Source organism: Giardia intestinalis, chromosome 5 (assembly GCF_000002435.2).
Source record: "Giardia intestinalis strain WB C6 chromosome 5, whole genome shotgun sequence".
Taxonomy (NCBI): Eukaryota; Fornicata; order Diplomonadida; family Hexamitidae; genus Giardia; species Giardia duodenalis.
Window position 1 is genome coordinate 1,412,135 of NC_051860.1, and position 20,576 is coordinate 1,432,710.

At 48.2% G+C, this 20,576-nt stretch overlaps 12 protein-coding genes across 12 annotated transcripts; 7 read left to right on the forward strand and 5 right to left on the reverse strand.

Annotated features, from left to right (window-relative positions):
* Positions 1-28: 28 nt before the first annotated feature.
* Positions 29-6,415, forward strand: GL50803_0036943 (uncharacterized protein; the record flags this gene model as incomplete). The annotated part of the gene is made up of 1 exon (XM_038046084.1): positions 29-6,415. The coding sequence occupies one exon, from the start codon at positions 29-31 to the stop codon at positions 6,413-6,415; it is 6,387 nt and encodes a 2,128-aa protein (XP_037902198.1).
* On the reverse strand, positions 6,403-7,170 carry GL50803_003141 (uncharacterized protein; the record flags this gene model as incomplete). The annotated part of the gene is made up of 1 exon (XM_038046047.1): positions 6,403-7,170. One exon carries the CDS (start codon positions 7,168-7,170, stop codon positions 6,403-6,405), a length of 768 nt encoding a protein of 255 aa, XP_037902199.1.
* A 24-nt stretch (positions 7,171-7,194) lies between these two features.
* GL50803_002710 (Trm112p-like protein) lies at positions 7,195-7,566 on the forward strand (the record flags this gene model as incomplete). The annotated part of the gene is made up of 1 exon (XM_001709376.1): positions 7,195-7,566. The coding sequence occupies one exon, from the start codon at positions 7,195-7,197 to the stop codon at positions 7,564-7,566; it is 372 nt and encodes a 123-aa protein (XP_001709428.1).
* Positions 7,567-7,578: 12 nt separating this feature from the next.
* Positions 7,579-8,631, reverse strand: GL50803_0013104 (DNA repair protein RAD51; the record flags this gene model as incomplete). The annotated part of the gene is made up of 1 exon (XM_001709373.2): positions 7,579-8,631. One exon carries the CDS (start codon positions 8,629-8,631, stop codon positions 7,579-7,581), a length of 1,053 nt encoding a protein of 350 aa, XP_001709425.2.
* A 77-nt stretch (positions 8,632-8,708) lies between these two features.
* Positions 8,709-9,158, forward strand: GL50803_0016357 (uncharacterized protein; the record flags this gene model as incomplete). Its single annotated transcript, XM_001709370.2, has 1 exon — positions 8,709-9,158. The coding sequence occupies one exon, from the start codon at positions 8,709-8,711 to the stop codon at positions 9,156-9,158; it is 450 nt and encodes a 149-aa protein (XP_001709422.2).
* A 7-nt stretch (positions 9,159-9,165) lies between these two features.
* On the reverse strand, positions 9,166-9,852 carry GL50803_0013103 (Transcription elongation factor Elf1 like protein; the record flags this gene model as incomplete). Its single annotated transcript, XM_001709368.2, has 1 exon — positions 9,166-9,852. The coding sequence occupies one exon, from the start codon at positions 9,850-9,852 to the stop codon at positions 9,166-9,168; it is 687 nt and encodes a 228-aa protein (XP_001709420.2).
* Positions 9,853-9,931: 79 nt separating this feature from the next.
* On the forward strand, positions 9,932-10,747 carry GL50803_0013101 (uncharacterized protein; the record flags this gene model as incomplete). The annotated part of the gene is made up of 1 exon (XM_001709367.1): positions 9,932-10,747. The coding sequence occupies one exon, from the start codon at positions 9,932-9,934 to the stop codon at positions 10,745-10,747; it is 816 nt and encodes a 271-aa protein (XP_001709419.1).
* Positions 10,737-12,485, reverse strand: GL50803_0016356 (Suppressor of actin 1; the record flags this gene model as incomplete). Its single annotated transcript, XM_001709366.1, has 1 exon — positions 10,737-12,485. One exon carries the CDS (start codon positions 12,483-12,485, stop codon positions 10,737-10,739), a length of 1,749 nt encoding a protein of 582 aa, XP_001709418.1.
* Positions 12,486-12,607: 122 nt separating this feature from the next.
* Positions 12,608-14,407, forward strand: GL50803_0014677 (uncharacterized protein; the record flags this gene model as incomplete). The annotated part of the gene is made up of 1 exon (XM_001709365.1): positions 12,608-14,407. The coding sequence occupies one exon, from the start codon at positions 12,608-12,610 to the stop codon at positions 14,405-14,407; it is 1,800 nt and encodes a 599-aa protein (XP_001709417.1).
* A 113-nt stretch (positions 14,408-14,520) lies between these two features.
* On the reverse strand, positions 14,521-14,709 carry GL50803_0028477 (uncharacterized protein; the record flags this gene model as incomplete). The annotated part of the gene is made up of 1 exon (XM_001709364.1): positions 14,521-14,709. The coding sequence occupies one exon, from the start codon at positions 14,707-14,709 to the stop codon at positions 14,521-14,523; it is 189 nt and encodes a 62-aa protein (XP_001709416.1).
* A 591-nt stretch (positions 14,710-15,300) lies between these two features.
* Positions 15,301-18,321, forward strand: GL50803_0016355 (Ankyrin repeat protein 1; the record flags this gene model as incomplete). Its single annotated transcript, XM_001709363.2, has 1 exon — positions 15,301-18,321. The coding sequence occupies one exon, from the start codon at positions 15,301-15,303 to the stop codon at positions 18,319-18,321; it is 3,021 nt and encodes a 1,006-aa protein (XP_001709415.2).
* Positions 18,322-18,341: 20 nt separating this feature from the next.
* On the forward strand, positions 18,342-20,498 carry GL50803_0016354 (Ankyrin repeat protein 1; the record flags this gene model as incomplete). The annotated part of the gene is made up of 1 exon (XM_001709362.1): positions 18,342-20,498. The coding sequence occupies one exon, from the start codon at positions 18,342-18,344 to the stop codon at positions 20,496-20,498; it is 2,157 nt and encodes a 718-aa protein (XP_001709414.1).
* Between the last annotated feature and the right edge of the window lie 78 nt (positions 20,499-20,576).

Below are 20,576 nucleotides of genomic sequence, written 5' to 3' on the forward strand. Positions count from 1 at the left end.
GTCCAAAATTACTTTTTGCTCTTATGAAATGGCTCTTTTCGACGGCTCACGCCCCGTATCTGTCCATGACATAAGGCAGTTTACCGCTCGGGAGACTAGTAATGCTAGAAGGGTCGTTGCTGCCACAAAGCTCGTGCATTGGTACCGAAATGCACAGCTCAGAAAGTACGCACGGATCCGTCTCTCCCTTCAAAAGGCCTACTATAGAGGCCTGGTAAGAATGACATTTACGCGTTGGATTCGGTATTTTAGAATTTTGAAGACCTCTAGGACACGGATTTATCGCTACATTTTTGACCAATGGAGAGAGTCTATAAAGGAGACAATTACATCTGTGCGTTACTATGAAATGAAGCTGCTTGCACGTGTCTTTTTTCTCTGGCGGATGGATTCAGGGAGTCGTATTTGCTATATGGAATTATTGACAAAGGACAGAGGGCTTGATCCACACGTGAGGCAGCGCCTTGAAATGTTAAAGCTTCGTAGTATCTTGCTGTTCTGGCGTGCCCGGCAGGTGCTATCAAAGTGTCTCAACATCGGTTTGGAGCTGACTGTGAGCATAGGTGTAGTCGCCAGCAAGGTACCTCAAAGCTCTTCCAGCCCCATCTGGAAAGGGTATCTATATTATCTCAACTCTTTTGGGGTCATAGAATCAACGATATCTTCTAAGCTATCTGCAAGGCTCTTGTGGGATTCGTTTGCTAGCTGGAAGCATAAGGCTGTTACTATCTTGCGGAGAAAAAAGTTGGAGGTGGGGGTGCGTGAACTGGAACTGAGATGGCTTCGGCCATTCTTCAAATCATGGGTTCTACTCCACCGGACTCGCCTCTACATTCTTGATCACGCAATTGTTCGGTGGCAGCTAGTTCTTTCTGTACACATTAGGCATGCAGAGGCAGTACGGGCTGCACTTGAGCTTCGCAAATATGCGCTCAAAAGGAGCCACTTCAATAGCTGGACAAGGTATCTCTTTGCCCGTGAGCTGCATGCCCGTCACCATTGTTTAGAGAAGGTTTATGGCATGGCAGATAACGGTCACGAGAGGAGCTTTGTGTGCTCTGGCTGGTTAAAGTATGCTCTGTTCTTTGTCCACAGTCTCTTAAAAGATTATTGCCTGCAAGCAACTGCATTCAGATGCCTGCACAAGCTTAGATGTGCCATTGACGCCCCTAGGTGCTGGCGGAGGTTGACCGTGCTTGCTTGCGGGACCTATTATATTAGTCGCTTGCGCCTTTATCTACGGGCGTGGGCCTTTGTTGCTTTTAAGATGAAGACAATAGAGAAGAGACAGCGATCGTTTTGTGCCATCGACGACATTGTTTTCCAGCCTGCAGATATAAAGCTGTTGCATGACAAGCACAATGCTGAGCTCGCATGTCCTGAGAGTCTCTTTCTCATGGGGCTGATCTCCAAAAACAGTAGGATCCAGCCTCATCGTCTGGCGGTTCTGTGCAAAGGGGACAAGCATAATTGCTTATTACTAATGAAGCTACGCAGGTATATCTCCTATCAGCCAACTGGAACTATACACTGTTTGTATAGGGGGCTGGATGATAGTGACGCGATGGCAAGCGTAGATCGACTTTTATTTAAGTTTGCCATTGTGGCCATGACACGCCTTGGTAGCTATAATACCTGTTACATAGAAGCATATCGGAGTGAGTCCACACTCAAACTAGAGAACCCTGCACAACATCGTCAAGCTATGGCACTGGTCCAGCGGAACCTAGCAATACGATATCATGAATTTTTAGCCGCAACCGATCTACTCTATGCTGATCTCTACACTAATGGACCCCAATCCCCTTCTGAAAAGAGGATTGGTGCATACATCTCTGGAAAATTTCCTCATATTAGAAAGGCGCTGGACACAGAGTCGGTTACTCTATTGACGACGGCCTTTCTGCTAGAGACACCAGCTATCATGTTTACAGATAGAAGAAGTGTGATCTCCTCTAGCTTCTTACTACAGACGTGGATGGGACACAGGCAATCCTACGCCTCGCAACAAAAAGACAGGCCGCACCATGAGGACTTTCTTCAGTCTATTACCGCAGATTCTATCTCTATTGTTGATAATGTATATTTTACGGGGCTAAGTCGCGACTTTAATGCAAAAGGAGTGACTACGCTACTAGGCCCCAATGTTTTCCCTGTTGACAACTCTATTACCGCAGCAGAACGTGCTTCTTTATGTATGCAGCTCGAAGTGATAAAGAACAAACGCTTTTCTGTTTCGTCAGAGGCAGAGTGCTGGCTTCTGGGCGCTATTGCCAGTGCATCAGAGCGTGAGCTCCAGCTGTCGGCTATTTATAGAAGAAGACTTTATCTAAGACAAGCATCTCGTCTCCTAGCCTCGCCAATCCGCCAAGTTCCCTCGCAGCTCGCCCCTCTCGACGCTCTCGATAATGATGTTAGCAACGTCTCTGTTGCACCAGACGAAGAGCCTCTAGGCGTCACACATCTGTTTCAGCGTGCTCGAACCATCCAGGTGGATCGCTTTACAACAACATTGATTTCGACGGATGCAACACGTGTCACAGTGGACGAGATGAAGCATCTCGTTGAAACTGTGCGAACATCTGTTGTACATCCGTCTCTACTTACATACATAAATGCAAAAGCGCCGGAAGGTGAAGCAGCAACCACAATGGAGATTGCCGTTCCGGTCGAGTTAGAACCTCCAACCAGATCATTTGATGAACTCCTGAAGCTAGAAAGGAAGATCACTAGTACCGCCGTGAGAATTATAGAGAGATCATTCAGTATTGCTCCCCTTAGCCAAATCAACACAGGGTCGTTTTGTATGCTCCCAGATGAGCAATTGGTTAATTCATCTGATTTAAGCTTTCTGCAATCTTCGCAACTACTTAGTAGGCAGAATTCTTATGTATCTCCATCTTTTGAGCAATACTCCCGTCCAACGGGACAGCACTTAAAGCCACGAAATTCTACCAAGAATTCCACACAGGTGGACAAGTCTCGGCGCTTATCGTCGAAGAAGAAGTCTAAGCGTAAGTCAGGGAGCCTTTCTGCACACCCTGTTGCCAAGCAAAAGAAGTCTAAGCCAACTCATGGCATTCGCAAGTTAGAGCAAGGGAGGGTGTGTAGGACAGCAAGCTCTCCCAATAAACGGAAAGAAAAGGCCTATACAGCTATTGAGAGAGAGTGCTCGTTTTATTCTCATGATTCTAGTACTTCCTATCAAACTATAAGCACGGGTTCCTTCCATATACATGCCTCTGATGATACTCATGATGATGCATCTCATGAAGCCGTCAATATACACGGACAAGCACATATGCCATCTGACAGCGACGCGTCTAAGCCAACAGTGAGCCTTCGTCCATACCCCTCCTACTACTCCTCTATTGCAGATGGGAGGCTGTCCTCTGGGCGTGCATTTTTGGGGAAATTGTCTAGCAGGCCTCAAACAACGGCTCCTTACTTAACTAGGCGCATAAATAACAGTCAACGTAGCAGCGATACAGAGAGTTCTGACGATATCAAGTTCCAAAAGCAGCACAGGGTAGCGTCTGCAATAAGCTATGGAGCTCATACCAAGAAAAAGCATGAACTAGGTGGGCACAGTGCTGGCTCTAGTATAACAACTGTCGCCCCTACCACTGCGTATGTTGACGCAGCCTTGCCAACTAAGCAATTCATTGAGGCACGGCTGACCTCTGGTCAGTTCACTTTAGATCTCTTGACACGCTACCAAAGGACACTTCTATCCCTTCGTATTTGGAAGAAATCGTTCCAGTGTTCAACGTATATCTTGCCAGAGTCTATCACATTCTTCCCAGAGATGGATCTCAAGTTCTATGCTCTCTCATCTGGACGAGCAGTTTTGTCACTGGATACAATCATTGACACAATTCTCTATGACAACATTATGTTTTTGTATGACAACGAAGACCCGGATGAAGTGTTCCGAGAGATCTGGCTGACAGATCCTCAATTTGTTGACGTGAACACGCAGGACAATGCTATCTCCGTACCTTCAATTGTTCACCTGCACTTCACTAGGTTCTGGGACTACATAAAAATGCTATCGGATGAATACACATATGAGATAGCGTATGAAGGTGATTGTGCACTAGGAGACAAAGTTCTGCGCCCTACACGTTCTGCACCGATCCTCTATGGCAGAATGCTGTGCTGCTCGATGGCTGAGGCAGCTAACATGGCTAACAGTCTTGCAGAAGCAGCAGTCTCGTCCTTATTATATAAAGCATCCTTCCCATCTAGTGCACGATCCCGCAGCGGAACGGCTGCCTTTTCACAGCTGACCCTTGATGACCTGAGCGCTGAACTTGCATTTAGACAGAGTGCCCGTTATAACCATTTTCTTGAGAAACTAACCACAGCCCCGTCATGCACTTCTCTACCAACAACGCAGAGAAAACGCCTCTCAGAGTTAGCTACTCCACAGATGAGCAGTTCACGACCTTCACCTAGACCAATATACTCCGTTGTTAATATGTCTCTGTGTGACGATAATGTAGTCGCTGTTAGCATTTCCTCCCCCCACCTTTGGTCACGAGAAGGATCATGCCCTCCTGCTGATTCATTTGCAGAGGTGGCAAGCCCTCGTCCGGACTCCCAGTCCCACAATCGGGCGTACAGGGGTCACCTTTCATACACCCCCAAGATGGCCCGTTTAGCAGTAGATACAGACATGATAACAATGCCGAGTGCTTCGCATTACCTCCGGTCAAGCTCAACGCCTTCTAAAATGACAATCCCCCAGCCTCTTAGTCATTTGACAATCGATGAATCCTTGCTTACGGTCAAAGCAGAGCCAGAGCTACCTATAGTTGCTCCGGAAATTAAGCCGTTTCTTATATCCAATAGCGTAACAGAAAGGTTCACGAGCACAATCCATAAGACAAAAGAGATCTCACCTTCTGGCATTAGAAAAATGCAAAGTGGAAAGATTGGGGCTCTGGCTTATTCTGAATCACGAGAGGTCCTGTTGTCACGACCGGCGTCTAAAAGCATACTCGACAAAACTCCGTCACTGACTGGCATTCTCTCAGATAACAGGGCCGACTCACTGACTCCGCTGGACGACGCTCTTGATAGAGAGCTGAGATCGGCGACGTGTAGCACAAAGAACAAGTTATGTGGTGTGATAGAAGAAGGCACAGAGCCCTCCCCTAATCATAAAGAGCAGGGTTCCTTTGAGTCCCTTCGCGATCTTCGTGATAGTCTCATGGTACATAAGTGGGGAGATATGCGTCTTCTTGGGCAGAAGGACACTAGAATATGCAGCGCTTCTGAGTGTACACGTGCTACTAGCAGCCCACAGTTAGGCCACCGTGGAGAGTCTCTAGACTGCACTAAAAAGAGAACTGTAAAGATTGGTGACAACTACTCCTCGATAGCTTCGCTCGCAGAAGCTTCGCCTACACTCACGTGTCTTAGCATGGTCCAAGCAGACGACCAACCTCACACCCATGAACAGGTTGGGGTGTACCAACCACGGATCAGCAAATCAGTTCAGCGAGATCGTTCTCCCAATAGGCCGTCCTCTGGTCTAAAGGTATTCTGCTCATCATTACAGGCACCAGAACACAAGGTTGATGAGGTAAAGCATATGCAGAGGCAAAATAGGATATTGATAGAACGCATCACTCCCTTGCCATCCACTGATCAACTGATTGAAAAGATGGGTCCAGCAATACCTTCACTAATGGCGCCAGTGAGCAACCAAGAAGACTTTGGGAGCCTGAAGTTTCCTCTGGGAGACATTGGGGAAACCTGCAAACACGTTGCCCACCACAACAATCCAATTAACCTCCAGTTCAGCCTTGATGATGCAGCAGGTACACCCCATAAAGATACATATAAAAACACAGCATTAAGCCATGGTTTGGAGGTAGTATCTATAACAAATGGCAAAGTAGCGGAAACTCCCGCAACTGAAGACCTTCCATCTAGATGCCCACGAATAAAAACCCAAATACAGGGAGTCCTTTTCAAAGGTAACCGGGAGTCGGCTCATCACACGATAAATGCATTGAAGAAAGATCAGGTTGTGCTGAGTGCAAAGCAGAACTACAGGCAATGCCTCTTCAACAAATCCGTCAACTTCGAACAAAAGACTTTTAACAGCATCCTCCGTCCGCATGAGATAGATAACAAATATAAGGAACTGCGAGAAAAGGTAACGTCAAGAGTTGGATCGCGTGCACCCTCAAGGCTAAGCTCTAGAGGGGACTTTGACTCCAGTAAGGGCTCACCTCCACTTCGACCACTTCTTACTAGTCCGGGTCGTCGCCGTGAAAACCTTCTTGTGATAACCATGGACCCCCCTACGCAAGCTGAGACGACAACAGATGAGATGGAGTCAACCGACGTTGGAATTAGAATCAACGAACGGTTGTTTGGGATTGGTTATGTATACTGACTCTCCGTTAATGTCTCTCGGATTGTTATTTTGTCTTCACTAGGGGAATTCTTAGGAACTTCGGCACGGGACTCCGTCGTCTTGTCGAGTGTTAATGTCAAATTGATTCCTGCTGACTTCTCTATGGCTGTTAGCCTGCTTTCTAGATCCACGCGCTCTTGTCTCTCTATCAGCAACTGTTCCTCAAGCTTTTTGAGCTGACTCTCTAGGACTGTGTTTTCTGCTTGCAAAGATGCAATGCTAACTTCCAGCTTTCTGTTGTGTTGTGAAGATGTACTCCTGCACTCCGCACTTTTAGCCCGACGTTTTGGCGTTTTCAATGCACTGGTGGTTAGCGTTGCACTGGCAGAAATAGGGGTTTGAACAGTGCTTTTCGATGGACGTCGACCTCGTTGTTGCATCGGTTTCGATTTCGGCCTTTTATGAGATGACTGTGCAGTGCGGGAGCGTATAGGCGCCCTTCGAGCAGGTGCATTGACCAATTCAATTGTCTCCCTTTCTGATTCATAATCGTCTCCTGTACTCTTCAGTAAATGGCTTCTGTTTTCTAGCTCCATTTTGTGAATCGCCTCCCTGAGAATGGACAAAATGTGGGCCCGCGCGCGCTCTGATGCTCGATCCTTCACGACTGAGGCAATCGAAGATTTACGTGAGGCATCGTCTTGCAGTACGCGCTGGTGCTCTGTTTCAGGGGTCTTTCTCGACTCTGATCTCGATTCTGGTCGCCCCAGCCGTTTCTCTGCGCCATTTTGCATTTGAAAAGATTTTAATCTCTGCCCATGTACCTATCTGCCCTGGGCGTACTGGCTTGCCCACACTGTAGAGCCCCGTTCATCCTTTCATGCACAGCTCTTCAGAGGGACGAGTTTACTGACCTCCATAAGCGAGCAAAGGTGTCTGCCATTCTCACTCGAGCGTGCTGGAAACGAATTTTGAACTCGTGCATTGCTGGAAAGATAGCTGTCCCAGAGAAATACGCACTACATGATAGCGACGTCGTTGATCCAGAAGCCCTCACCGATGAAGAGGTCGACCAATTTTACGAGCTCCTTTTTCTGCAGGCCGTTGTGGAGGGGGAGCTCATCTGCAGCGGCTGCAATAAGGCTTATGAAATTCGGAATCGCATCCCCAGACTTACCCTGCTTTCTTGATGGATATTTTGCTCACTCCTCTGCATCACAGACACCCTGCTCTCCAACGGCGAATGTCGCCTCTGCTTCGGGTAATGATGGGGAGTCATATATCTTAGCCACGCGATTATTTCCGCGGCCCTTGCGGAGGTACAAACGGGTGGTGCTGGCGTGGGCGAGGATGTGACCCCCAATCGGCTTCTTGGGATCGGCAGTGAACATCGCTGCACCGTCAACCTGCGCCATGACCTGGTTGGTGACGAAGATCGCGATGTTGAATTCGTCTGCAAGCTTTGCCAGACTAGCAAGGTGTTGCCCAAGTTTCTGCTGCCTGTCTGCAAGTTCTCCCCTGCCTGTGAAGTCCACCCTGAACAGCGCTGTGAGTGAGTCTATAATCAATAGCGCAAACTTTTTTTCTGACATCTGCTCTGCCGCTGCTGCAAGAAGCTCTATCTGCTGCTCGTGTGTGTACGCGCGAGCATATGCTATCCTAGACAGCGTTGTGGTGGGATCTAACTTGTACCGCTCAGCAATGGGCCCAATTTTCTCAGGCCTGAAGGTGCCTTCTGTGTCTAAGTAGGCAACCCTACTGCCATCCAGCTGAGCAGTGACAGCGATGGTGTGGCAGAGCTGGGTTTTGCCTGATCGAAATTCTCCAAACACTTCTGTTATTGCCATGGATTCTATGCCGCCTCCTAGCAAAGCGTCCAAATCACTACAACCAGTAGATATTCTTCTGATTCGCTGGCGACGCTCCAGTGCAACAACCCCGCTCATGAAGCCTGGTTGCGAATGCTTACGAGCGGCGTCTAAGATCTTATCCACTTTTGCCTCTGACAGCCCCTTTATCTGCCCTAGATCTTTATGCGTTTGCATCAGTACTCCTTGAATGGAGAAAATGCCTGATTCACGAAGCCTCTTGGTGTCTGCGGCCGCTATTCCAAGTGCGTGCAGCTCCTCAATTGGCGCCCAAGTTTCCTTAGCCTCGTCTCCGGCTACAACCGGGGTCTCCGTGTCCGATTGGGTGCATGACACGCTTGTCGAGAGGACATACTGTTCTTGGGCCTTCTTCACTGATCGGGACATTGCTCTCACTAATTTGTTGGTAATGTAAACAGATGATACATACATTCGCAGGCCGCGTATGCGTCGCATTAGCGAAAATGCCGCCCCCGCGTATAGCCCTTGTGAATCCGATTGCATCACGTGCTCCTCCTGTTTCAGTGGAATGCGCACACAAGATGCTTGAGGACACACCTATTACGAGGTTACGAATAGGTATGAAGGAAGTTTTGCGCTTAACCCGGACGCGTTCAACTAGCCTGGTAGCCATCTTCTCCACGCTTCCTCTGCGTAACTTGCCGCTTCTTTTGGCTATGACAGCTCTGCATAAAGGAGTGCCATATACAGTGCTCCCTCCTAGTGACGAGTTTCGAAAACGAGCAATCAAGGAGTTCAAGATTGCCGGCGCTCCGATTGCTGTGGCCATCGTCGGTGCTCCAAACAATGACACCACTGTAGTAAGCACCGCATCTAAAAACGGGGTGCTTCTCAAAGAGCAAGGCTGTGTTTACACCTATGTGACCAATAATAATAACACACGAAAAGCATAGACTCCAATCAGATATCGTCCTCAGAACGCGGCTCTGATATTTGAGAAGCAATCTCCTGGTCGTCATCCAGAATATCAGAGCTGGAGCTTTCCTTGCGGTGGGAGCTGTCACCTCTGTTCCTCGGCCGTTTCTTAGAAGCATCACCCTTATAGTCGTTGTAGTCGTTCACGGGCGCCTCCGGTGAGACCAATCTAGCGTCATAATTGTCGTCGTTTTCCCTCTTTCTTCTTTCGTCACGTCCACGAGCATGTTCTTGTTCCATACGCTTCTTAAATTCAGCCTTGGTTTCGTTGGTATAGAGGGGCCTGATAGACGTGCCACACTCTCCACAAGTGAGCCTAGCATAGTAGTTTTCGATTCCTGTGCCCTCGTCTCTCTCTGTAAAAAAGTCTATGATAGCGATACCCTTGAAGTTGCACTTACAGTCTCCAAAGCCAGGACAAGGGACGCCGTACTTCTTTTTCTTGTAAATGAAGTCGCCCCAGCTCCGGTGGGCCTCGTTCGGCGTGTCTAAGAGACCATACTTGTAAGTGTATCTCTCCTTGCACATCTTGCAGGTCAAAACGAACACCCCCTCCTTCGATATCCTCTCAGACCCTACACTCTCAATTGTGTTACAGACCGGGCATGGGAAGAACTTGCTACGGCCGGCTTTCTTAGGGGGCGCCGCCCTTGTCCTCTTCTTCTTTCCCATCCTCCTGTCCTCTTTTTGTGACTGTTTGTGACTAGACGCCGTTTCTAACAAAATTGCCAAGCATGTATGCAAAATTAAAATGGAAAGATACCCCAGACAACGGTTAGACGACGGCAGGTGGCAGTGCGTGGCACGGCCGCAGTACAGATACTCCTGCGCCATCTCATGCCTTGTGAGCATATTCAATCATCTCTTCAACAGAGACATGACCCTGGACGAGTGTATTGCTATTCTCTTTCCAGACCTGAAAGAAGACCCACGACACTATGATTTTGGACCTCAAGCTTCTAACAGTGCTGTTCAAAGCTGGTTCAAGACCCTCTGCATGCACTATGGCCTTTCTGGCACCTCTTGCACGATATACAAGGAGCAGGGCAGAACGAGAACTGCGTGTAGCAAGCAAGAGGCACTTAAGAATATCATCTCTGCTTTGAATACGCCAAGATGTGCGTTACTGTATCACTGCTTGAACCATTACTGCATAATCGTAGGCTATATAATAAGTCCATCTACGCCTAATAGACCAAGTAATCATTGCGTCTTCAGCGGGGATGATGGATGCACCCTCAAGCTCCTGTGTGCAGACGGCACAGAAGCCGAGGACGTGGACGATAGTAATATTTGGTTAATAGTGGCAGACTGTGGGAAAGGAACTGCTCCCCTTAGGTCACTGACCTGGGAATTTGTACATAAAGATATATCTACCCGACCTCCGTATGCATATAACGCTAGGTGCCCTGAGAGAGGACTGCTAAGGAAAACAGAATCAAAGGGATATATACCAGTTGAGATAGACTCAGTGCTTGTTAACAGCACGGGAGTATCCACCTGTGTTAGATCTGGTGGCGTCATCAAGGGATCGTCGCACTGCATCATTGGATTTGTTAGTGACTAGAGCCCCGTTTATTACTCCCGGACGAAAGTATAACTATTAACACCACAAGCACAACGATAGCTCCAGTAGAGCAGAGCCGAAGCACTTGAGGCAGCGAGGCCTCCAAATACCCACATAGAACGTCACAGATGATAGCTGTCCATGTCGCAATGACAAGGATAACGGGAAGGTTGAGACAGGCGAGGGCGTCCATCTGGTACGTTGTACTTTGGTTGTTGAATATTGAACTGTTGTAAGTGTTGATTTGCTGGGTATATCTATTGCTTATGTACCGAAAAAGGGCATTGCAAACGTCATATATTGCATCTATCTGATGAACACAGACCCCAGTTTTTTGAAGATTTGCAAGTCTTCTTTGTGGTGGGGCATTCATATATGAATAAGAGCAGACTTCTCCGCAGGCAAAGGACATGGACTGAATGGCATGCTCGTAACCAGTTAGGTCCAGTGCTTTGGTTCGTGCATAGTATTTAAAGACCTTCTGAAGAAGGATGGTTTGAAATAGGGTCGTCCTGTCCACACAGTCCAGGCAGTTTATCCGCGGATAGCACTTCTGAACAAAGTCAGGAAGAGCAACTCCGACATCACCGCTAGGAACTAGAACTGTGCTTGTGGCTATGTCATCTGCTAACTGGTGATACTCTGTGTTGCTGTGTCTACGTATGTTGTAGTTCATCAACTTAACGTTGAGGGAGTTCTTGCGGCGAGAATCAGCAGTTTTTCTCATAGACTCGGTAAAGAACGCCGTCAGAGCCCGCTCATCGGCGGTCTCAAGGCTTTTCTTTTCACTGGCAGCAATGGAGTCATCCAAAAGATCGACTTCATTTTTGAGGAGGTTGACGATAAGTATCTCTGCGTCTGCAGTCACTAAGTTACCCAATAGAAGGCTTATATGCCTTTGCAAGAGACTACTAAACTGAGCGAGGCCCTGCTCTTCATGAGCCCCATCTGGGAAGCGTATGGCAGGAGTGAACTTGTAAGTTGGTGGCTGACTGAAGATAAGCGGGAGGGAGCCCCTAAACAGGGTGTAGACAAGAGTAGCGTTATAGTAAAGACGAAGCCTTGCTGTGTTGGCTGTGTACCCTGCCGAACTAATGCCCCGGTTGAAATACCTATGCCCTGCATTATCGATGCATCGCTCCATCCGAAGCGATATGTAAGAGGAAGGGCCAATCATCCACTGCTCATAGAAGCCGCTGAAAATATATGCCATGCATTCCCCGACGATAGTCTCTAGTCGCAGCCTGGGGAGTTGCTCTGTGCTTGTAATTTGTGATGGATAGAGATGCCTGTTCCAGCAGTATGAGTCGTCCGGTGAAAAATGTCGGGAAGTATCGATGTAGCATTGACGACAAACATCTGCGACTGCATTGCATAAGAGGAAGTGGACGTACTTATCTATCGCATTTGCATGCAGCACTATTATGTTATCGACCCGTAATGGATAGCAAGGTGTTCCGTCTTCAAGGGGCGGATGAGGAGAGATGCGCTGAGCAGTTGAAGAATGGGCTTCGATGAAACTGATGGCTGGCACTGCGGGTTTGCACACTAGTGGAAAATTATAGCCAAAGATGCGAATAACGCCCAGGAAGAATACATAATTGTCTACAAGAGTGGCCTTCTTTAGTACATCCAAAGGAGGAGGCCCGTACACTAGTGAGGAATCCGATCGTGAAAAGGAAATGCAATGGTGAGCACGGCGCAGATAAATGTGCGTCGGGGTCGAGAGAAGTTCCATGAGCAGCTACACTTCAATTTTATAGGCTTTTTTCTTCAGAATTAATTTTGAACCTGCAATCTTACTAAGGTCGCAGTTCGCAACCTTCGCAGTGGTGCGCACCTATGTAGAAAGAAAAGTATATGGGAAAAGATCCCCTTTTCATCGTCACAAGACTGAATAATGCCCAGCTTCTTGTAGAGCAAGGAACGTTGAACGTCGGGCCAGACTTCTCTGTTGAAAGTAACTGGCACTCCATTGACTGGTTCAAAACTCAAAGCGAGCGGCTCTTAGAAGTTATCCCCCTTAATAAGAAGAACCTCATATGTTGTATTCTATCAACTCAGATTACTTGTATAGATATCACTACAAGTGGACGGCCCTGCTCTCTTTCGCTGCAGTCGCCTATCTCTCATTATTGTTATTATGAGTACCTTCCAATGTGCCTCTTTCTGGCAATCCAGACGTCTGATGCTCTCAGAGTTTATAAACTCGTTTACGAAGGCCAGCAGCCATACTTCCAGACCATATATGAGTTCCCCAGTGATCTCCTTTTAGGCTTGGGAAAGATCATGACCATGTCGATGTGTCCTGACTTCCTCGCTATCTGCACATGCGTTTACCCACACGGGAAGCGTAGCGCCCTTACAACCATCAACGTGTTCCATATTTTGGATGATAGGTGGTCTTCCAACGCAGAAGATAGCAGAGAAACTAAGGATGACGGCGAGTCAAACCCCGGCCCTGGGTCTGTCTCGACCACTGCCTTCCAGCTTCTAGGCCGCCCTAAGACAATTCAATTTGATAAGGCGTCTCAGCTCATAATCGTCCTCAAGCGGAGCGAAACATACTACTTCTTCAGATACAAGTTTTTCTCTGAGCTCACAAGCGAAGGGGCACCTGTTGTCCGCGGAGAGCTTCTCTCTGAACCGGCCACTGGCATGCAGTATCAATTCCGCTCATGCATTAGCAAGCACTCAATTCTATATGCAGGCCGTTATCCCAACTATGTCTGTATAGAGTGTCGCCGGAATCCTCGGAGCTTCACCTTTGCTGCTCATTGTGAGTTCTCCAGCGAACGCGAAGTAGTTGGCGTGTCTAATACCCCTAACGGATCTTTTGTTGCGGCTGTTGACCCTAACAGAACCCACATCGACCTTTACTACAACTTCTGCTTTTGCGCAAGCATTCAACTTGTTGGAAAGGGTGGGCCCATACAAAAGGGCTCAAAGCTTCTGGGGTGCTGCATCCTCCCGGAGTCCTACTATCTCTTAGCCTACACATCTACGGGCCTCATGGCCTTGTACTGTATCCAGAACTGCTCATATGGCTTATTCCAGGTCAACAGGACATATACTCTTCCCCTGGCATCGTATGCCATTGAACGCACGCGTCGCTCACTCCTTGTTCTTTATGATACGCACTATCTCTACCTCTACATAAAGCCTACCGATGATATGGACTCTCTAACCTCGGCCACGGCGTGGTGTCCTAACCCCGCTCACGTCGCCGCTTACCAAAAGATCTTTACGGATGAGCGGGGGGCCATGGAAATCGCTGGCTTCACAACAGGAGTTGCTGGCGATAAGTCCATCATAAATATCACCCTCAAATTTAAGACGGACGAGTCGTTTGTGGTAACGCTAGATCTAGAAGATGGAGACTTCGTGCCCGATAGCCTTACCGCAGCTATTGCCAGCACTACTGCGCGCATAGAGAGCACAGGAGCCCAGACGGCGGTCCATAATCTCAGTCCACAGAGTCCAGATACAACCGCAGCCCCTACCAGTACTAGCATACCTGCTCCTGATTCTCGAATCTGCAATACTACTAACCCAAACACTTATTTAGAAGACGAGCGAGAGCAAGTCCAGAGCGTTCTATCTTCGATACCCACATCAGAGCAACCACCAGCTGACAACACTGACACCCAAGTAGCATAGACCAGCTATCAGACACACCACCACCTGTAGGAGACAGAAGAAGACCGAATGAGAAGTCTTATCTCTAGGATCCAGAATTAAAGGTAGTTCACTCATTGCAGGGACTAGTGCATCTAGTCAGCCTTAGCACACGGGCAATTCGGCCCGCACTTGCAGTCAGCAGACGGATTCCCAGGCTTGCACTTGCAGCTAGGCCCACATTTGCACCCACCATTGTCACAGCAGCCACCACTAGGGTTTGCAGCCACCGGTGCCTTGTTACCACAGCCGCAGCCACCACAGCACGCTCCAGGAGTAGACATTTTATTTGCCGAAGTTTCTAAAAAATAGTTTAAACTATTTTGCAACACGTTGTGCGGGGGCTTACGGGGCCAAGAGGTGCGAATTCAAAGTTGGCAAGGCCATCTGTGAGAGTAGACAGGTTAAGATGCCTAGGAGTGTATTTTCCCCAGAAGTCCTGGTTAGAGTAGAGCCTAAATGAACACGGAAAGCCTTATTGTTGTCGTTAGCCAAGGTAGCTCTTGCTTATTTCAGCATTTTGGGATGCGGTAGTACATTGAAGCCCGTTGGTTCGGCCTGCTAGAACGAAAAAGGGCTGCGCTGTCCAAAAGATTTTATGGTCAGCAAGAAAAAATATTCGATTCCGAGTATCTGTAGTCTGCAGGAAGCTCAGCACCTAGACTTTGACCTGAAAGAAGCGCCCGCTGAGTTCTAGAGGCCCTCTCGTGGCGTTCTTGGTCTACCTAGCATTGTCAATACCAGGCGACAGCTAAAGCTTTAGCGCCCTGATTCTTTACCTGGGTGCCTATCTGTGATATAGTTAACCGTTTCTGAGCATTTCCCACACCTGTAGTAAATTGCTTTTTTATCTGACTGGCCACGGAATGGAACCAATGGAGACGTCTCAATCACAAGGCACAGACAGCAGTAACTTGGACCGGTGGTTTACAGCAGTTGCCGAGCGGCAGTACAACTTTATCATAGCAGAGCTGCCGACTTTCAAGTGCTCCAAGAATGCTCACGGTAACACAGCACTAATAGAGGCAGTCTTCCTTGCAGACGAACCTGCAGTTCAAATTCTTGCTGCACATGAGTTTGGCTGTAGAAGCGATAATGGAAAGACCGCTCTTGAAGTTGCTTATGAGGTCGGCTTTGTAAGAGCGTGCGACATTCTTGCTCAGTTTGAGATGGAAGCCCTACATGCGCGTGGAATTTTCCTTTGCCACAGAGCTGTATCTGATGGAAACCTTCCTATGGTGAGATCTCTTTCACCTTTTTCCATCAACATCGTCCAGCCTACTACGAACCAAACCGCACTGGACTTAGCAATTCGCTTGCCAAGCTCTGACGCAATTATTGAGGAACTGGTGAATATCTCTGCCATAAGCCTAGAGACGCTTGATCAGGCTTGTAAAACAGCCAGCGAGACTCGAAAAGTCCATGGAGATCGATCAATATTAGAGCTCCTGCTCATATTTCGCAACAAAAAGGAAGCGAATGCATGCCAACGCTGCGGATGTTTACGAAAGCAACTTATTTATTTGTCATCCCAGTTTCATAGGCTCTATTCCAATTTCAGTAACCCATCGAAGGGCGCACAGTCAAGGAGTAACAATAGCTCTCGAAGTTCAAGCGTAGAAGAAGACCTTGCAGGACGGCAACGGAAGCCACAAAGACATCGGGGCAAAGGGCTTGGTGCAAAGCTTAGTAATCAGGTTTCTGGTGATGCAAAAGAGCACAGCACATCAGACGGCTCAGAGCATGGAGCGGTTCTGTCCTTTTCTTTGACGCGAGGCTTTGAAAAGCTACGCAGCATGCTTCCCAACGCTTCATTTGACCTAAACATTGACGATAAAGTGCTCACTGAACTGCTACACTTGTCTAGAACCATGAGAAGGGAGATCTCCTCATTGCGAGAAGACATAGCTCGTAAAAACGAGACTATAGCACAGCTACAGAGAGAGCTAGGGACTGACAAAACCGACAAACCCGAGTCGTATACTGATGGAAAGGAGGAAGAAGAGATAGAAATTATTCTTAGACCTCACAGTGGGCGCAGCTGCGCATGCAGTGGAGAGACCAGGGGAGCAACTCCGAAGGAAATTGTGGACACACTAGAATCCAAAGGTTCAAAGAAGTCAGCGGGAAATACAACCAGTTCTGTGACTGAGTCCAATAATAAGCTTTTAGAAGAAGCCATTGCAGCTATAAAAGCGAAGGATTTGTATATAAATTCTCTTCTCGATGAAAACGACAGTTTGAAGAAAGGTGCTGCTGAACTAGATACTAGTTCCTATCAAGAGATGATCACGTCTCAGCAGGAACAGATAACCCATCTTATAGATTTGCTATACCAATCCAAGGCAGCGCTCGAGAAAATGAGTGAGGTCGAGGTGCGTTGTAGCACACTGGAAGACGACAATTCTCTCCTCCGTCAACGGATACAATGTTTGGAAAAAGCACCACAACAAGACGTGCATCGGGCCTCTGTTGTTCATAAAGGGGTATCTGCTATAGAATCAAGTTCCAGCTCTCGACACACTAACTCTTTGAATAATCCGGCAGCAGAGCGCATACAGCATTTAGAAGCTACCATAAGGTCTCTGTGTACTGAACTGGACCGTCAAAAGCTGCGTGCACGGGAGTTCGAGAATGATATGCAGACACTGGCTGCTGCTAGATCCCACACAGAGATGCTTAAGGAAAAAGTGCTGTGCCAACAGGACGAGATTAAGCGTCTTAACGAGGTGATTGGGGTACAGCAGAATTACTTGGAACTAAAAGAGATAGAACTTACGAAGATGACCAAAAGCCTCGAAGAGTTGGCTTTGAGCACAGAGAAGAATAACGAGAGTAAGGAGCGCTCGGTCTGTGAATCTAGCGCAGATCCAAGGCGTGCTTTTGGATGTGAAGACTTGAAGGCAGCCATACCAAGTGATTCGCCGAGTGCTCCGCGCAGACTTTTACGGCGTGCAAACTCCTCACGTCCAGCAACGAGTAACGCAGGAGAGTCCAGACAAAGGCGTGAAGAATCGATACACGTAGCCGTGGACGGTTCTACTCGAAGTGGACGTGCACTAAGCGCCTCTGTGGGCCATCGACAGACGAGCTCAGACATGACACTCTATGACCTGGAGTCTACTCCGACCCCAGTCCAGCGCCTACATAACCAGGAAGTGTCGAGTGAGCTTGTCAAGGAAATGGTGCACTCAGTGATGCAGAGTAGCCCTAGTCTCAAGATACAGCACCCAGGAAACCAGAGCTCCCTACTCCCCACTCCCTCGTCTGCTAGCCACGCGAAGCCTCCATCACTTGTGCGAGGAGCCCCAGAACTACAACGAAGCAGCTTACAAACACCACGCCAACGAAGAATCAGCAACAAGCAACAAGTGGTGGCAATAGCGGCGTCTAGCGCGGCAAACATTGCTGCAGCGCGTCAGGCACTCGGTATGTCAACGCCGACCACCATTGTCACTGATGCTGCACGCCCTCCCAGTCAGGGTGTGAGTCGATCTACTGGTTCAATTAATCGTGGAGGATTAACCAAACTTATGTCTGCAGCTATAAGAGGCGACCTAGTGACAGCTAAAGCCTATTTGAAGCAGGACGTTGGGCTCCAAGATGTTGAAGGAAGGTCAGCTTTGTTTTACGCTACGCTCCACAACCATCCGAGCATTGTCAGAGAACTTGTTTCACGAGAGGCTCTTCTGTCAACAAATAGAAAATACAAGGATGGAGCAGGCGTCACGGCTTTAATGGTTGCTGCCCAGGAAGGCCACAAGGAGTGCATCAAATTGCTGTATCGTGCTGAGAAAGATTGCAGAACAGTAAGAGGAAAAGGTTGCATTGATTTTGCCAAGAATGATCTCGTCGTCAGGTTCATCCAGGGATTGGCAGTAAAGCAAAAATACTGATTCGGCAGCGTTTTCAAAAAATGGAGTCCGCCGACAGCTCTATTTCCTCTTGGTTCGAGCTTGTGGAGCGGCAAGACACGATAGCAATTGCTCACCAGTTGAAGAAGTACGCCGGCCAGCGGAATAGCGAGGGACTCACAGCTCTCATGTTTGCTGCCCGTCATAACCTCCATGACTCAATCAAGGCTCTCCTAAAGGCCGAAGCAACCCTGACCACTGCAGAGGGGTACACAGCTCTTATGTTCGCAGCGTCGCTCGGGAACTACGTCGCTTGTGAGCTACTGCTGCATGCAGAAGGGGCAATTGGGCTCGAAGACGGACGAACAGCGCTTTTTCTCGCAGCGAGCGAGAATCATGACACATGTATTTTTCTCTTGGCTCAATACTTAGGGAGTACGCGCGATATATACGGGCGCACAGCGCTGGATTATTGCGTTTATGCGGATGCTTTCCAGGCGGCCGAAGCGTACGTCAAAAGTGTCTTTGTTCGTAATATCTACTTGCCAGGAAGCTCCTACGGAGACTCCATGACCAGGTCTACCGCGAAGCTTGAGCGTGGTGGAAAACATGATCCGGAATTGGAGTCTTTGCACGATCCAACCGTTCATCGCTACACAAGTCTGTTGCTAGATGAATTAATGCAGGCCTGTAGGCTTGCAAGTGAGCAGAACAAGGATGAGATGTGTGGCTTTCTACGCTATGTTCAGGAGGCCGTCAAGACTGACCACTTTTTTCGCTTCAGAGGACTATATGCAGAATACACCCTTCAGTGCCTACGCAAGGAGCAGAGGGAAATCACAGTCAAATATTGTGAGCAAATGGCGATAAATGAGACAAATGCAAAGCTAATAGATGAGTTAAAAGCAGATCTAAAGTCAGCAAAAATGCATAAAGAAGGAGCACAGCTTAGCATAGCCCGTTCTATTCAAACTCATGAACTGGCGCTGGAGCATGGATCATGCAAGGCTGCGTCACCGACACATTCATCCACCGCAAATGTGTCTGCACTTCATAGAAAGATCAGTGAGCAGGAAGCAACAATTCAGTCTCTTCGAAAGGCGATGAATACCCTCTCAGCTGAAAAACTCTCCCTCTTATCGTCCACAGGTAGGACTGCTTCAGAGCTCGAGAAGGAGAACGAGCTTCTCCTCAGCTCCATTCAGTCTGGTAAGGCACGCTCCCAATCGTGCAGCATTTCTTTTAAATCACGCACAAAAAGATGTCCTGACGAACAACCCGGCGCTGTACAAGCAAACAGATCTTCCATTGATCAGAGGAAGGCATTAGTAGATACATCAGACAATCACTCGCTCTTACAGCATACTCCATCACCTCCAGAGCCATCTGTAACTCGGAGAAGCATAGGATCGCAGCTCAACTCCCTGTCTCCTGAGGCCAGCCCGCCCTCTCCAGGAGTGCGGATTGTTCCTATTTCTCCGTCAAGTTCTAGCATCAACCAGAATGTGGTTCCCAGGCCTCAGTTGACCTGTTCTCCACCATCACCGCCCTCTCCCGTGCACCAGCCTAGTGTCCCGGTGTATGTGCCACTACACACAGAACTGCACACAGAGCTACCTGTCGAGACAGACATAGACAAGTGTCTTGCACAGTTTGTCCCTAACATATCCGTCCCAAAGAATGAGGCTTATTATCGCAACTTGGTCGCTGTTGACCGTAACACGTACTCTCGTCTCATGAGAGCTGTCGAGCAAGGCAATAAAACGCTCATCGTTTCCACTCTGGGGGAGTCTGTTCAGACAAGTCAGCTCGGGGTCTCTGCCATGATGCTCGCGGTTAAGATGCGAAGCATTGAGGTTGTACGCATTTTGAAGCTGAAGTCACTTCGGATAGCAATGAGATGCGGTTACACAGCTCTTATGGAGTGTTGCAAGAATGGGTACTCTGAGATGATATGCCACCTAATATCTGAGGCTGGTATGCAAACAGGAAATGACTTCCAGTGGGGTGCAGGGTGCACGGCCCTAATGATTGCGTGCTACTACGGCCACTCTGACTGCGTTCGGCAGCTGCTAGACATAGAGGGAAAGATCTACACCCCCTCGGGAATTCGGCCCAGAGACTTCTGCTCAAGCCCAGAGCTTCTTGATATTATTGGAGAGCGTACTCTTGGTGGGCCGTGTCTCTCTCAGTTGGAGCCACTTTTCCCATTATTTTAGACGCATACAAAGTAGCGTGTATGTCTTTGAAGCGTATTTATTTTTTGTAAACAAATTACCTCTCCTACTGTTACTACC